Source organism: Paramormyrops kingsleyae, chromosome 15 (genome assembly GCF_048594095.1).
Source record: "Paramormyrops kingsleyae isolate MSU_618 chromosome 15, PKINGS_0.4, whole genome shotgun sequence".
NCBI lineage: Eukaryota > Metazoa > Chordata > Actinopteri > Osteoglossiformes > Mormyridae > Paramormyrops > Paramormyrops kingsleyae.
The window spans coordinates 18,767,276-18,783,787 of record NC_132811.1 but is presented as its reverse complement, the minus strand read 5'-3'; the positions used below and the strand labels follow the sequence as shown (position 1 = coordinate 18,783,787).

General features: G+C 48.4%; 4 protein-coding genes across 14 annotated transcripts in view; 2 read left to right on the top strand and 2 right to left on the bottom strand.

The window, feature by feature from the left end:
* suco (SUN domain containing ossification factor) overlaps positions 1-5,236 on the bottom strand; it is a 32,007-nt gene extending 26,771 nt beyond the window's left edge. For all 5 annotated transcript variants that reach the window (XM_072699438.1, XM_072699441.1, XM_072699439.1 and 2 more), the window contains exon 1: positions 4,962-5,236. In XM_072699438.1, the coding sequence (XP_072555539.1) occupies positions 4,962-5,014 (53 nt within the window). In that variant the 5' untranslated portion in view covers positions 5,015-5,236. The remainder of the gene's footprint in view (positions 1-4,961) is intronic.
* An 88-nt stretch (positions 5,237-5,324) lies between these two features.
* Positions 5,325-10,405, top strand: tmed5 (transmembrane p24 trafficking protein 5). 3 transcript variants are annotated; one of them, XM_072699443.1, is made up of 5 exons: positions 5,325-5,400; positions 5,912-6,252; positions 7,536-7,633; positions 7,714-7,903; positions 8,366-10,405. In XM_072699443.1, the coding sequence occupies exons 2-5, from the start codon at positions 6,079-6,081 to the stop codon at positions 8,582-8,584; spliced, it is 681 nt and encodes a 226-aa protein (XP_072555544.1). In that variant the 5' UTR covers positions 5,325-5,400; positions 5,912-6,078; the 3' UTR covers positions 8,585-10,405. The 3 variants fall into 3 exon arrangements, with proteins under 3 accessions (XP_072555544.1, XP_023650264.1, XP_072555545.1); XM_072699444.1 differs by lacking the exon at positions 5,325-5,400 and adding an exon at positions 5,520-5,596; XM_023794496.2 differs by lacking the exon at positions 5,325-5,400 and having other exon boundaries at positions 5,501-6,252; positions 7,714-7,894.
* A 1,232-nt stretch (positions 10,406-11,637) lies between these two features.
* Positions 11,638-13,912, top strand: pigc (phosphatidylinositol glycan anchor biosynthesis, class C). The gene is made up of 2 exons (XM_023794435.2): positions 11,638-11,803; positions 11,948-13,912. The coding sequence occupies exon 2, from the start codon at positions 12,160-12,162 to the stop codon at positions 13,027-13,029; it is 870 nt and encodes a 289-aa protein (XP_023650203.1). The 5' UTR covers positions 11,638-11,803; positions 11,948-12,159; the 3' UTR covers positions 13,030-13,912.
* Positions 13,913-14,038: 126 nt separating this feature from the next.
* The window catches only part of dnm3a (dynamin 3a), a 31,541-nt gene continuing 29,067 nt past the window's right edge, over positions 14,039-16,512 (bottom strand). For 2 of the 5 annotated variants that reach the window (XM_023794432.2, XM_023794433.2), the window contains one exon: positions 14,047-14,389. In XM_023794432.2, the coding sequence (XP_023650200.1) occupies positions 14,350-14,389 (40 nt within the window). In that variant the 3' untranslated portion in view covers positions 14,047-14,349. Of the gene's footprint in view, positions 16,148-16,512 lie in introns of all 5 variants that reach the window. The other 3 variants (XR_002836071.2, XR_002836072.2, XM_023794434.2) reach the window with 3 other exon arrangements.

The following is a 16,512-nucleotide window of genomic DNA, read 5'->3' as shown; positions in this document are numbered from 1 at the left end:
GAGTCTGGGGAAAATCACATCCAGCACCCGGACGATCAGCACTGGCACGACCAGGGGTGTGTCCTCTCCCCTCTGCTCTTCCCCCTCTACACAAATGACCGCATCTCAGGGACCCGTTTCCTGAGGTTTGCAGATGGCGACAATCTTTGGCCTCATCGGGGACGGTGACGAGTCTGCATACAGACGGGAGGCCGAACAGCTGGCCCTCTGGTGCGGTCAGAACAGCTTGGAGACCAACGCGCTTAAAACGGTGGAGATGAGAGCAGACTTCAGGAGGTGCCCCCCCAGCTCTGCCCCCCCTCACCCTATGCAACAGCACTTTATCTGCTGTGGAAACCTTCAGATTTCTGGGATTCGCGAACTCCCAGGACTTAAAGTGGGCGGCCAACACAGACACAATTGTGAAAAGGGCCCAACAAGGAATGTAATTCCTGCACCAGCTCAGGAAGTTCAACCTGCCGCTGGAGCTGCTGATCCAGTTCTACTCCGCAATGATCCAGGCTGTTCACTGCACATTCGGCCACCAAACAGGACAGGAAGAGACTACAACGGACAGCCAGGACTGCAGAAAAAAGCTGGTCTACTACCAAGTCCAGAACACTTTAACTAGAACCAATATACACCCTGAAGAGGTGTCATCTTAAACCATCAAGCTGCAAACATCCTTCTTTACGAGCAGAGTGGTAAGGAAATTCATCACCTGCCAGAAAGCCTTCTCTGCCTTTTCAGTTTTTAAATGGATAGGCTAAGGATGGGCAGCAGGGCATACACGCCCATACCAACCTCCAAAGAGCAGGCAGACAGGGTCAGCGGCATGCCAGTCCTTATCTCCATCCAGCTGTCAGAATTCCGGATCTTTCTGCATGACTCAGATGAAGCCACTGACACACCCCACACACTGGCCAAGGGCATGAGGTCAGATAACCAACATGTCTCATCTTACAAAAGATAAAGAAAATGATGCAGAGTTAAAGCCTGATAATCATTCTTACACAAAAAAAAACGAAAGTTATGCCTTTACATCAATTTTGTTTCTGTACCATAATCATTCTCCTTAGGCCTGAACGCTAGAGAAAACGGCAAAGACTTACATTACGGCTTTCGTGCATAAATGCACACATTAAAGTGAAAATCTCTTTCACCCAGTAAGCTGCAGAGAAATTCCTGCAGACTTCATGACACAGACATTCCTCGCAATCTGCAGTCACACACACACACGCCGCTCAGATGCTGCGTTATGCTAAAAATAAGAGCACACATTTGTGTTTTTCCAAGTCTACTGATGAATGGACACAGGCCCTTTCACAGAGAGATCTGAGGAATACAGGACAAACAGGAGCTGCGGGCAGACGGGCCGCTTCTCCTCTAAGCGAATCTATAGATTTTCCTCCAGCCAATAGACTCCTGTCAGGAGGATCTTGCCGAAGCGCCTGACTCAGACCCCGTGTGGCAGCAGAAACCTTGAGGAGCACTGGATGGGCCAACAGCCTGCACACTGGAACTACCCCCCTACAGCTTTTCCTGTGTCCCCACAAAACCACCTCTTGCTGTCAGGTAGCTGAGGGAGGTCAAGAAATCAATCCCCCCGCCCCCCAAAAGGCTAACATAAGGAAGTGCAGGACCACAGACATTCTGAGGTTACAGCAAGCTCTCAACAGAAAGAGGCTTCTGAGAAACTGGACACACACACGCTACAACACAAGCTTCTCTGACCAACTCACCTGACAGCACATAACTGTTAAAAACTGACCATCTATAGAAGCAACATGAAATGAAGATGAGGTCAGATGCCTCCATGAAATGCGAGAGGCAGCCAACGCTGATTCACTTCAGCACACATGTCCCTGCTCCGACGCTAATGTCAACACGCGCAACTCGGTGTCAGAGCTGAGCTGCAGATTTAAAGACTTTATCTCATAAAAGACAAAGGTTTTCTCGCGCTTTTTCAAGTCAAGTCACTTTGTCAGTTCACACACGTGAAACGAAATAGTTTCTATGGAGTAGCATATAGCCAGAACAAGGAACAGTCACGAACAAACGCCCAAACAATAAACACTGAGGGCAGAATGAACAATGAATATGCTTTTCTCAGATGAAATAAACTGAATCATTAGAATATACTATTATCCTTCAAACACTTTATATATATATATATATAAAATTATATATCTCCTTGTTCCCCAACAGGAAACATGAGGTCCACACAATGACGAGCGGTGATGAGACAGGCTTATAACGTGGCAACTTAATGCAGCCAAGAAGAGCAGATAACGGCGTAAGGTGGCCTGTAGTTCCTCAACATCAACGGTCACAAACTGCCACTGTCATACAGAGCTTCCCATAGACTAAACGGTCAGGAAACCATACAAGCACTTAAGGTCATATTTCCTACGGAGGCCCTTTATGTGAGGGAGCCGTATTGTGGATTTTAGTTGGAGAAACACAACTGATGATATAAATCTCATCACAAACAGAACATGAGCAGAGATTTTCAGCAGGTTTAGCAAGAAACGGACAAAGGGGAAAGGAGCACCTTCAGAACCTCCAGTCGTAAAGGTAGTTGGTTTGAATGACACATATTTGACCCGATACAGAGTGACAACACATCGCCAGAGGCACAATACTCAAAGCACAACTAATAAGCAACATAATGGGTTAGACGCTGTTTCAGTCCAAGAACTGGACATAAAATCCACTGGTTAGCATTATTACATTAACATTACACAAAAAACTGCTCATTTAAACGTAAATGCAGACGTTACTGGGCAGGCAGCAGTAAGAAACAGATCAATGGTGTAAAATGTATAAAAACCGTGTTACGATATTTTGATTTTACGATGGGTAAAAGTTATTCACCTTCAATACATTATTCGATAAATTATGTGAGATATTCAACACTTTATTATAAAATAAGGCTTTGCATTAATGATTTTGCCAAACTGTAAGCTAATGTGTTCTAAGCATGTTTAAGGTAAGCTAGGCTAGGCTATGATGTTTGTTAGGTTAGGTGAGCTGTACTGAAATGCATTTTTGCCTTATGATATTTTCACCTTACGACAGGTTTATCGGAACGTAACCCCATCGTAACCAGGGAGGATCTGTATAGATATTTACACTATGGACACTGATATTATATACAGGCATAGAAATTACCATCTTAGTCCCTCACACTGATATCAGCCACAAACTGGCATTTCAAAATAAAACTCACTTTCCATTCATTTCTTTCTCCCAGGACATTTGTAACGTCAAAGAGCCTTCCAAAGCTGGCTGAGCACCTGATTAAATTTGGGGAACCCATTGAACAGGAAGGACAACATCGCTTCGAAGAGTAATTAGCAGCAACATTACACGAGGGCACGTGTAATATGGACGGCAAAGCTGATCATTGCTATTGAGTGTAAATGTAACAGTCACGAAGGGGCAGGCGTGTCCGTGATGAGATACCCCAGTGCATTTCGTTTCACAACAGCACGGTCGCACTGCATGACACCAGTGTTATAGACAGCAGTCAGATGGGCGTCTAATCGGCGGTGAAATTACAAGAAGGCATCTCCCCATTCAAGCCCGGCTAAACGGCAGCCTTCAGTTGACAGGTATCGCAACATCTGACACACTTTTTAAAGGCTGTGACCCGCCGTCACACGAAGCATGACAAGCAGTCACTTTCAGGGCGTCCCATAGTTGCCTTAGGTAACAGCAGCATCTGTTCACATGCCAGTCCATGTGCACTTTCACTAGTTTCACTGGTTTCTGAGGACAAACAGCACGACAGAGCCATTAATCTCACGAGATTAATCGCGAAAATGGTCACTGCAGAATTATGCCTACTGTACGAGATCCAAAATAGATTCAGGGATTGTCGGAAATCTCTTATTTAGATCTGCTGTAACTGGCCTGAATTATGCCAAAGCACCTCCAGATGAAGCTTTCAGCGTCTTGAACAGAAAATTTCTAAACGTTTTTTTCCTATCCGACATCAATTACAGCCTAGAGAAGACAAATCTTTTACTCTCCAAGATTAAAAGGTTCGTGATCGCGGTGAGTTTGGGTTAACACTCTGAAATATGGAAGGAATCACTTGTTTGCCACGCACCTTTCACTTTTAAACCAAATGGGTTTTTTCTTACTGAACGGTAACTACACTACGCGTTGCACACCGATCAGAAGGTAACATCACTGAAATCAACAGATGATGCATTAATAAAAACTACTGGTAAAGCAATGCTGGATCCCGATATTTCACCTGTAAACGCATTTGAAATGGTTACATTTTCTCAACTGGGTTTAGATTTTGCAGTGTACATTACCAATCGATTATGAAAAGGGACATTAATCACATTAAAATGCCACCTGTTTCCAGTGACATGCGACACACCGCAAGCGAGTCGCTCTCCGACCACATGTTACACTTTTATACGTAAGATACGATCGGTATGTCATAAGTATGTCATCACAATATGGCATCAGTATCAACAGAATGCAAACAAAACCTGACCGGGGGAGAGAAGAAATATGCCATCGGCAGAAGGTCACCTGGACCGGGCAAGCGGAACCACACTAACCAGAATGATGCATACTAGGATATATTAGTATGAATACTAGGATGTGTTAATATGATGAATACTAGGGTGCATATTAGGATATGTTATTCTGACGAATATTAGGATGTAATATTAGAATGCATATTGGGACATTTTCCGGACTAAATGTAATCGGACTTCCACCGGCGCCTCGGTCCCCCCTAAACAAACGCCGTGCCTTCCATCGCCCCCGTCCAAGCAGCGCCTGCCTGTGGCCTGCCTCCCGCTGCCCAGCGCAATGGCACAGCCCAGGGATTTGGGGATAAATAAGGCTCGATGGAGCGCGATGCGGTGCGCAGCGTGGCGTTGGGGCCATGGCGCGCGGGCGGTGAGCGCCGCCACAGTGTAACGCCGCGCGGGGAAGGCGCGCACACTCACCCGCACAGGAGCGCTACTATCAGGCACGGCAACAACACGCTCAGCCTCTTCATTATCTTCCCGCGGGGACCCACATCCTCGCTCTTTCCTCGCTTTAGGTTTTATTTTTTCTTTGCCTTCGTTTCTCTGCTTCCCGTCGCTCTTTCTCCCCAGGCAGCCCGATTCAACCGCGATGCGTGTCCGCTTCCACGTTACCGCGCCCCCCCCCTCGGCGGCTGCTCCTTCCCCCCCAGCGAGGTGCCGATAGTCTGGCCGCCCCAGCTCCAGCCGCTGCGATTCCGCTTTCTCTGCTCGCCACCCCCCGCCGCCCCCGTGACGCGGCCGCTCTCGGTTCCTCCCCCTTCGGCTCGGAGCCGGAGTCCCCGCGTCACACCGTATTCTGTGACCGTCGTAATGTGCGACTCCCCGCGCGCCGTTTCACATGTCATTGGGAATTAATGTAAGGTTCCCGTTCACGTGCACCAGCCCTCTGCGCATTTTACGTAGCGTAATTTGCGTAGCGTATTTTATCTTTTTCAAGGCAGCAGCGTTTCCGCTTTCTGTTCCGTCCTCATATTTCTTAGTGTTGTCTCAGGAGTTATGATGGCATATAAGTCTTCTGCGTGTTCTTTTAAAAATCGAAATTCGCAAATTATGTAGGTGGCTAAATTAATGGGTATTTCTGAGCTGTAAAACATGTAGCCGATGTCGGGACTATTTCCCACGTTTGTTCACTTTTATTTTTGATTTTATTTCAAAGGGGATGGGTGCAAGCTAAATAGAAAGGATATAGTCATGTATGTAACTGCAGATTTTAAAACTGACATGACAGTTATTCTTTTCAATTTCCTTGTCTTACTTTCTGATACGTACACAGCCGATAAGGTGTCCTGCCGCACACTACATTTACTGACACTATTAGGAATGTGTGAAATATGTTATGTGACATTTATATTCGTCATTTTTGGCAGACATCCGGCCGGCAGAGGGCGGCAGAGGGCCACGCACGATTGGCTACCGTAGAGCTTAAGCGCACCGTAGAAAAGTCTTTCCGCCGGTCGGAAGGGGACGCAGTCGCTCCGCTGCAGCTCAGTGCTTCGGCTTTCCTGTTCGTCGCCGTCGGCGCAGACCCGTAATCATGGGCGCCTTTGCGGTGCTGGCGGCTTTATTCGTGTCGGTGTCCGTCGCCGAGGTGGGGGCGGCCTTCTCACAGTCCTTGGACAGCGACTTCACCTTCACCCTGCCCGCCGGCCGCAAGGAGTGCTTCTTCCAGACCATGAGGAAGGACGCCTCCCTGGAGATCGAGTACCAGGTGATCGGCTTCTCATCGAACTTCATTTACAATAAACTAAACCCATAAAAAACAAACGAGACAAGCCGGTTGAAAGTCTCGTGTGTCGCGTATCTCTTCGTGTGTTATTCCCAGGAACTGTTATCTTAGTTAAAGTTGAAGATGTCAGCGGAGGCATTGTAAGTATTAGATCAGATAGTGAGTTTCGGATTTCAAATTTTGTCACACGTGTTTCTCTGAACACCGTGAAATTCCGATGCCACAGTTGTAGGAAAGGAGATAACAGAAAACTCAGCAGTGCAAGACAAGCAGTAGTATAAGACAAGGCGAAGCTGCTATCAGAATGAGTTAACAATAAGTAGCAATAACTATGTGCAATGGGGTAAGCATGCAAATGGACCACGGTATATAAAGTCAAGCGATGGTTATGTCACTCTAGTGTTACACCATCTTGCACATCTTGGCAGTCTCTTCAATTTGGAGCACAGGGCAAATAAAAGGACATGTCTGATTATTCGTCGCTTGTGTAACAGCGGCGCTGCAGAACCTGCAGTCAGGTTGGGGGACAGTTTGGGTATATGACATTTACTACAACTTTGTCTACTGAAATCTGTGACACCTTTCACTTTTTTGGGGGGACTGGTGGTTCAGGAGGCAGCACTGTTGCTTCACGCCTCCAGCATTGGGGGTTCAAGTCCCATTTTTACTCTGGATTTGCCTGCCATGTCTTTCCCCTGCTTTCCTCCTACAGTTTAAAGACATGCATTTGGGATTACTGGCATCTCTAAATTAGTGTTTCCCAATCCAATCCTTAGCGATCCCCAGACAATCCACATTTTTGCTCCAACCTAGTCTCCAGTGCACCTATACAAAGGGATTCAGTGTTCTTTATTGGCTGGGAGCAGGGAAGAAGCAAAAATATGGACTGTCTGGTGGTCTCCAAGGATTGGGTTGAGAAACCCTGCTTTAAATTTCTGATAGTGTGAATGTTTGCTTCCAGGCCCCCAAGCAACCATGACCAGGATAAGTGGTTTGAAGGTCAGATTTTCTCCGACCTTGAATCGTCTGAATTTGCTTTATCTCAGGATGTAATCTGTCACATCACTCCCAAGTCACTTCTGCCCGTCACTAAACAGCTCCAGTAGTTCAACAAGTAGAGCATTATATTAGTAAATTAAGGGTTTTGGGTTGAAATTCCAGGTGTCACATAAATATATAAAGGATCATTTGGCTTTATTTGCTGGTCCCTCTGGCTTCTCTGACATCTGCCTCCTGTCCCCTTCTGTCCCTCCTCTGACCCTTAGGTGCTTGACGGGGCAGGCCTCGACGTGGACTTCTCCCTTTCTTCGCCCAGTGGACACGTGCTGGCCAGGGACCACAGGAAGTCGGACGGCGTTCACACGTAGGTGGCGCTGTCTCTCTCTGATTGGGGGGTTGCAACTGAGATCCCCATTTGCCACGTTGTTATTTTCGTTTCTGCAGGGTGGAGACGGACGACGGGGACTACATGTTCTGTTTTGACAACACCTTCAGCACTGTCTCTGAGAAGATCATCTTCTTCGAGCTAATCCTGGACAACATGGAGGACGTGGAAGGCGACCAGGACTGGAAGGAATACGTCCACGGGACGGACCTGCTGGACATGAAGCTGGAGGACATCATGGTAACTGAGGTTGAAACACCACTGCTCTTCTCCTTTCCAGATAAGACCTCCAACCAGGCCCAGTGGCTGTACAGCAGAGCAGTGCCGATTAATCCCAGCGCCGTCTGTGTTGTTAGCGTACACGGCTGGCGACCTTGTGCAGTGGCCGTTTTGACACTGCCATCTGGTCCCTCGGATCATGGTGGCCTCACCCGGTGTCATAGTGACCCAGCTAACTTACCGTCCGTTTCTACTTCCCTGGGAGAGCAGAGGATCCCAAAGAAGCCCGCCAAGAGCGCCCCAGTTAGAACGTGCCGGTAGTTTCTTCATGTTTGCCAGGTAGACAAACGAAATGTTCGTGTGGTCAGAAAGCCTGATGCAGTTCGCTCTTCATATCGGTCACTCTTCCATGTGGGTGTCGTTTCGTTTGCTCACGTATGCACGAGCCCACGCGTGTGAGACTCACCAGCACCGCACCCGCTCGTCTTGCAGGACACCATCAACAGCGTCAAAGCGCGGCTGGGGAAGAGCCTGCAGATCCAGACGGTGCTGCGTGCGTTCGAGGCTCGCGACCGTAACCTGCAGGAGAGCAACTACGAGCGTGTCAACACCTGGTCCTGCGTCAACCTGCTGGTCATGGTGCTGGTGTCCGGCCTGCAGGTGTACCTGCTGCGCAGCCTCTTCGACGACAAGCGCAAGAATCGCACGTAGCATCCACATGCTTTGGGGGGGGGGGTGGCTGGAGTCTGACTTTACATTTGGTCGGGGGGGGCCTACCCTCCTCATCTCTGCACGGCCGACGGACCACACACACACTCTCGCGCACACACACACACACACACACGCTGTGAGGCACATTCTTCCAAGCTCTGTCCATCCATCCACTCTTCTCTAATGGCCTGAGGTCAGTGGGACATCCTTTGCTTGTCACTCTAGAGTCTTTGTCTCCAGTTTCACACTGTTGAGTTGCTGGACGCGACACTCGTTAAAATCCTTGGGACTGTTTGGCATTCTTCCCAATATCCAGGTTCCCAATCTAGGGGTTTTAATTAGATCTCCATGCTGCTGACCTAACGGAGATTGAGACCCAGGGCTTTATTTTTAGTTGGAAAATGAATTACTTTTATATTAATCTTAATCTGTAAGAAATAGGTCATATTTAATGCTTTGTATGTCTATTTGACACTAACCCCTAATATGTTGACCATGTGACTGTTTACAGGCCTCCAGGCTGTACTTGCTGTCACCCCACTGGTGACAGCATCCTGTCCTTTAGTGAGACAGGAAGTGCGACCCCTATAGTGTGCTGTCGTGTACTGCACATAGCCTGCAACCAGAGCCTGCAGAGATAAATGCAGACTGGCTCTCTACTGAATCTACGTCCGGATAGGGGCGGAGAGGAAGTGAGAAGCAGCCATTAGATCCTCTGCATGCATCATTTATGGGCCGTAAGCGATGACGGGCCTGGCGCTGCACTGACACACCTCTGCTTTCGCTCCTGAAGGGGGGGCACCGTGGATCCGAGTTCCTGTGTTTCCATCTATAGTGCAGAAAGGCATTCCTGTGTAGGATGTGGAACCTGTAAGCAGGGGGCAGAACCGCATTGTGGGTCTGCTAGTCAGTCTGCATCCAGGCTGAATGGGATCTAGGGGCAAATAAAATGGTAGGCAGATGCTTACTCAGCTCACTGCAGTAACAAAGGGAGTCCAGTATAAAATGCTGCAAATTCTTGTGGGCAAAACGTAGAAAGAAATGGTAGCATTAATTCACCCGAGCCATTTCTGTGACCCAAACACGATGGGGTCAGTGGCAGAGGGACCCCTTTCTGTTTGCTAATAACTCAGGATAATGTTACAGTGCCGCTGAGCGTGAACCTTGGACTTAACAGGAGATAGGAATTGCTGCAGGTTTGGAGAAAGACTACTAAAATCTGTCCCTGACGTCACAGCAGGCTAGGGGATTGGGGTCCCAGCCTGACCTGAGAGGGGTTCAGCTATATAAAGGGATGGTACCATAGCACTGTATGCTAAATTAGCTCCTGGGCTGCGCATTTCATGCTAAGCAACGCCTTAAGTTACTAATGTCAGGCAAGACTGTGGCACATACAGCCAGGAGTCTGGGAAGATGAGCACAACTTAGACCAATCTTCATGCTGCGCTTGTCTGCATGCAACACGGATCCCTGTGAGCAGATGAATAAACACACCTTAAGAGTCCAGCCTTTGTACTCACGGATCTCTGTCAAAGGCCTGTTTATGCAAGTGAATCGATGTTGAGCTCAAAATGTGAACGGACTCGTTTCCCACGAGGGAGGCAGACTGCTGCGTCTTGGCCACCAGGGCGGCGACTCGCAAGCGGCTGCCCTGCGCGCGGCATGATCCTGCGCCCTGTCGCCGCTCTGTACCCCTCCGTCTAAGTGCCTCCATTTTTACCGTCAGTATTTGTATTCGCTGGTTTTACTCGCACCTGCTTTATATTCAGGCAGACTGAGTGTAACGTGACTAAAGTCAAATAAACGTTTATCGTTCATATATTTCAGTGTCTGAAAGTGTTTGTGAAGCACTGGAAAGTAATTCGAATAATGAGGTAATTTATTTTCAATAATAAGGATTGGTTCTGTTGCAACACATTTAACTAGAAATTTCGCTCTCAGGATGCACTATTCGTGGCATTTAATTTAGCATAAAACTTTATTAAGAAAACGTGGCAATGATAAAAACATTTTCTATTAATAGTGCCATTTTCATAAATGGAATATTAGGGTTATTTGCATGAGTGTCCGAAGTCGCAGCTGACCATTGTTTTCTTTGCATGTATATTTCTGTACTACTATGCAGACCCTACAGACATCGCTCTGGTGTTTACTGTAATCACAGTGCTTGCTATTAATATAGCAAAAGGGTCGCACACACATCCCCGAAAAAAGGCACCTAATGAGTAGTAATCCAAAGAAGCTGAAAGTAAGTGGAGGTGAGTATTTCCCGTTCGCCCTCGGAAACGGAGCTGTTGGCATGACAGTCTATACCAGGGGTAGCCAATCCTTTTCTTTTTCTTTTTTCTTTATAGATAGGAAACGCCTTAAGGGTTTCAGAAGTGTATAATGTTTTGAGTTTTTTTTTTTAACATTAATGGCAAGAAAGAGCCTGTAAGATGGGATGTTTATAGGCCTACAATTCAGAACAATTACTTGTCACGGTATGGTCTATATAATTAATGAATAAAGTTGCAGCCTATACCATCACTAAGGATATTTTTGTGCGTTAATGGCTACCAGTGGACCACCGCAGGCCGGCTATGGACCGATAATGGTCTGCTTACTGGTTACCACCAGCGGTCTTGCACGGAAAAGTCATTGATAAGCCGCTATCTCTGTGGCACCCTTCTGCTGGGGAACCGTCAATAGACCAACAGCTGGAAATTGGTGGCTAGCCAATCTTTATCCGCAAAGGGCCGGTGTGTATGCGGGTTTTCGCTGCAACTCCCTAATTAGATTACTAATTAGAGGACTGATTGGCTGAAAGAGTCCTCACACCTGGGTTTGAACAGCCAACCTACAGGTTATCCCAAAAACCTGCATACACACCCGACACCGGCCCTTTGCGGATAAGATTGGCTACCCCTGGTCTATACGATTGTTGGTAAACTAAAAAAAGTTTAATCAAAGCAGACACAAACGCATCTTTTTACCTGAACATCAGTCTCATCGCGAAAAGAGTTACTTATAATTTTGCTATCAGAAAAGATGATATTCATTTCCCATTAGCGAATACCTGAAAGTTTATTATGTGACTATAAATACATCCTTCAAAGCAAACCTCGTGCCCCTCACCAGGGGGCGCTCCCGCATTATCACATGGTTATTCCAAAGGACGATCGCTTCCGGGTGCTGAAGCGCACAACAATCAGGCGGATCGTGGCGACTCTTTTACAGGTTTGTACAAATTGACAGTAGAACTCGAATAGACACTTTAATGACATCGTTTGCTCTTGTTATTTCAGTAATGGCAAAAACGTCTGCAGGTAGAGAGATTTTACTGTAGCTCGACGTCTGATCCCTTTATTATTCGCCTGACAGATTACGACGTTGTCGGACGTTGCAGTGAAATATTTCCTACCTACGGAGAACATCACGCTGTATTCACGACTTTATCCCGACATCTAGTGTAGTTTATTAACGGAACCTATTGGATGTCTGTATTACTGGGTTACGCGCTCTCGGCGTACTGCCCCACATCTCCCAACAGCTGCATGCAGCTACTGTAAGGGCGATTCCTGTTCTGACGGGCCATGGGCGCGGACGGCGCCCCCTGGCGGAAGGTGCTGTATGAGCGCCAATCCTTCCCGGATAACTACGTGGACAGTCGCTTCCTGGAGGAATTGCGGCGCAATGTGGGTGTGCGGAGATACCGCTACTGGGCCGTGGTGCGGGAGGCAGGCCTGGTGGCTCAGCAGCTGTCCTGTGTGGCTGTGGTTCTCACGTTGTGGTCCTACATGGATCAGGGGCAGCTGACCCCAGCCACACTGCTGCTGGGCAGCGTGCTGTGTGCCCTGTTAGGCTACGGGTTGTACCGTGCCCTGGGCAGGGGCCACAGCGGGGAGCGGACGCGCTGCGCCGACCTTCAGAGCGCCACCATCTTCATGGCCTTTACCTTTGGCTTCTCGCCGGTGCTGAAGACGCTGACAGAGTCGGTGAGCACGGATACTGTGTACGCCATGGCGGCGCTCATGCTTCTAGCTCACCTGGTGTCCTTCCCCTACGCCCAGCCCAGCCCGCCAGGCAGCTTGTCGCTCAACGCGGCCCTCTTTGCGTCTGTGTGCCTGGCCTCCCGCCTGCCAGGCGCGCTGTACGTCTTCGCCATGATGACGTGCGCCATACTGGTGTTTGCTCTCTGGCCCTGTCTGCTGCACCGCCTGCGTGACGTGGCCCCGTGCACCTTCCCCTGGGCGGCGGCGCTGGTGTCACTGGGGGGTGTGGCCGGCCTGGCCAGTCTGTCCCCGGGGGGCGCTCTGCTTCTGACCCTGACGCTGCTGGCTCTGACTCTGCTCTGCCCCCTGCTGCTGCTGTGGCTGCAGAGGCACAAGGACAACATCCACGGGCCCTGGGACGAGGCGGAGATCCACGAGGACCTGTCTCGCATCCTGCGGGGGAAGGACTGACAGCGCCATCCTCAGGACACGGCTGGAGAGCAGAATGCCGGCAGTGCCGACATTGCGGCCCCCCTTTGTAGCACGCGCCACGATCCAACCCCATTTAGTGAATGAGATGGAAAGAGCTACATGCTAAAATGGTCCAGATGAGCCTGCGAACTGGCAGAGGTTTAGTTTAATGCATCAAATACTGAAAAATCTATACTTGATAGTTGAATGTGTTTTCTGTTTAGATATGTTTTAAACAAACTTGTCACAGACTTAATGTATATGTGACAGGAGTAGATTACTTTATGGTTTTTAATGGGAAGAGCTCAGTATTATTTTCTCATTTTTTTACGATGGCTGATACATGATTTAAGAATATGGGAATCGTGAGGCTTGTTTTGTTTTTCTGCTCATGTCTCCATCTTCTTGGTGGTCAGGACCGTCTAACCTTCATGTCCCCATCAGACAAGGGCATCACAGTGATCATTGTTTGTGAGAGATCCTCCGGTAGCTGCCATAGTCCCAGGAATCCTCATCATCATTGTGCAGTACACAGGTGTCACCACTAGGAGTCACCTCCGTGTTTCACTTCAGCTGCTGATCCTCTGCAGCCCAGCAGAATTGGGGGAATCCCACAGATTATACCAGATTGTTTCTCCAGGAAAGGATGAGAAGCATTTTCCAGCCTCACATGCATTTAATGTGTTGACAGAAATATATAAAGTTTAGACAACTGGTTAGTGTGTTAACGTATGAGGTAGTTCTATGTATAAAGAAAAACACATGCTTTGCTAAAACTATTCTGTTCTAAACTGAATTTTTAAGCAGTCTTTCTCCCCCTATTTTTGACATCATGTTATGAAATACTAGAGCTCTTTGTACTGAAAACTAAAAATGAAAAATATTTCATAGTATGACTACAGTTTTTTTCCAGTGGACTGACATGTTTTATTTGAAAAAGCTACACGTATGGATGTGTATTTCAGCTACTTCCCCAGTGGCTCACAGAGAGTCTGTCCCAGGAAAAACTTTATATATATATAATATGTTTATTTATATATGTTAATTTACAGAGAGAACAAACATAACAGTGAGTGGGAGGAAGTGTTACCCGGGATGGAGGGAGACGCAGACGCTGTTTCCCGTGGCCGGGATGCTCTTTGTCCCCGCAGGACATTCACACGTGATACACAGACGCGACACTGATATGTACAGAATGGCACAAAGGCGGAGCCTAGTCCAGCAGCCCGCAGCATGGTGGGGGCTCACTGACGTGCTTCTCCATGGGTGATGACGGCGTGCCAGCGGGGGTCCTTTGGGGGCCAGGCTGGGGGGGGGGTCTCAGTGCTCAGGCCTGGAGGGCACAGCTGGTGGGTGTCTCCTGGACAGGAACACAGACACAGCACGCAGTTAGTGAGGCTGGATCTGCACAGGGAGCATCGACCGCATGCGCCCGCAGATCTCTGTGCCCGCAGATCTCTGTGCCTTCAGGGTTCTGCCACCACATGGGATATATATTATATATATATATCATTAATATAGGCCAATGAGAGGATTTGCTTAAGATCTGCTACTGCTATACACTGGAGCACTGAGGACATTTAGAGCACCAATCAAATGACAGTTACTGTAAAAATGTCAACAACACAATATATATTAACAGACAGTATGCACGCAATAAAGGCCATCCGTCCATCTGTCCATCCACCCATCTATGCTCATAGCTGATGGGTACAGACAGCTGAAGGAGGGTTAGGGTGGGAGGTATGGGAAGGAGGAAAACTCGGGAGTGGGCCAGTGAAAGGAGGGAGAAAAACACCAACATGGGGCGGGCTTTTCCTAATCTAAACACATGAAGCCCAATACACTCAGAGTCTGTGAAGGTGCTGGGGGGCTGTTTGGTTCTAGTCAGGAGTAGCAATGCAGGCAGACCATCTCGTCAGGTTCATCATGTCCTACAAACCTTCCGTAATGGAGGCATCTCCCCATACATCACTGATCTGACCACCCAGACACACACAACTATCTCACTGCTTACAGCTGGGGTACAATAACACTGAGATAATAAAAGCAGGGACAGTGTCTCACAGAACCTCAGAAGGACGCACTGAGCCCCAGGCTGGAGCAGAAAGCCCATCTACATCGAGAACGTGCTACATCATTTTTTACTGTACAGACAGCAGGAGATGTTCTTCTCAGGCACACTGTGCCGGTCTGGGAATGCTGTGGTCGTGCTGGGCTTGATGCCGAGGCGGAGGCGGGAATAGCTTACGGGAACGGCTGGCTGCGGTGCCGACGAGTGCAGCGATGGTGTCCCGATAGACAGCCTGACCTGACGGTGTACAGGGGTCAATTGTGCAAGACTGAATTAGCACAGGGGACACGGCATGTGAGTGCGCGGGTGCTGAAGGGGCTCTGTGGGGAATGCAGCTGGATAGTAGCGTGCACTGAGACTGGGAACGGGGGCGTATGGGGGGGTACGACTGGGGGGGGTGAGGAGGAGGAGGCAGCCGGCGTGCTGCAGAATGATAAGGAGCAAGGGAAGAAGAGGAGCGCATGGGGATGAGTGGCGGCACGGCGAAGATGGGGACAGGGTGGGGGATAAGGGCAAAGAGGCGTAGATGTGAGCACACCAGGAGGGAAGCGGAGATGGAGGGAGAGAACGGGTGGAGGAGGAGAGGGGAAAAAACTGGGAAAGGGAGTGTAGCTGAAATGAGGCAGAGAGAAGGTGAGAGAGGAGCCAAAAACCAGGAAGAGTGATGGAAAGAGAGAAAGGAAGGAGGGAGAGCAGGGGTCGCAGAGGGAAAAGATGGTTGGATGGAGAAACGACAGAGGTAAAGCAAGAACAGGCGAGAAGAAAATGCCGATTCAGAGAGAGACTGGCCCGACTGGAACCCTGTCCATGCGCAGTACACCTCAGTGCTGCATGAGAGAGCGCCACCTGCAGCTGAAACGAAACGCAAATTGGAGTATCTGTGCGTCACTTTCCCACACTATAGGCTGGACTCTCACATGTCCTTCCTTTTCCTAAACCCTGTGTGTCCCTTAACACAACCCACCTTGTCTTCTCCAGGCCAACTCCTAGCAAACTCTTCCTCTTGTTACCATGTTGACTCTGGTCGCTGTTCCTTCCTCCTAACTAGAAGAATTGTTCAGTGTCATGCCATGAGTATGAGAATTAGTCCTTTCGGCTTATGAGTAATCTCTCTCTCTAATAATGCCGTCAAGCGTGTCTGAGTATTGGTACTTTCAGTTTATAAGTAACCTCTGTCTCTGATAATGCCGTCACATGTTACTGAGTATCAGTGCTTTCAGCTTATGAGTAATCTCTCTCTCTAATAATGCCGTCAAGCGTGTCTGAGTATTGGTACTTTCAGTTTATAAGTAAACTCTGTCTCTGATAATCTGGTCAAACGTGTCTGAGTATCGGTACTTTCAGTTTATAAGTAACCTCTGTCTCTGATAATGCCACCACATGTTTGCTGAGTATCAGTGCTTTCGGAT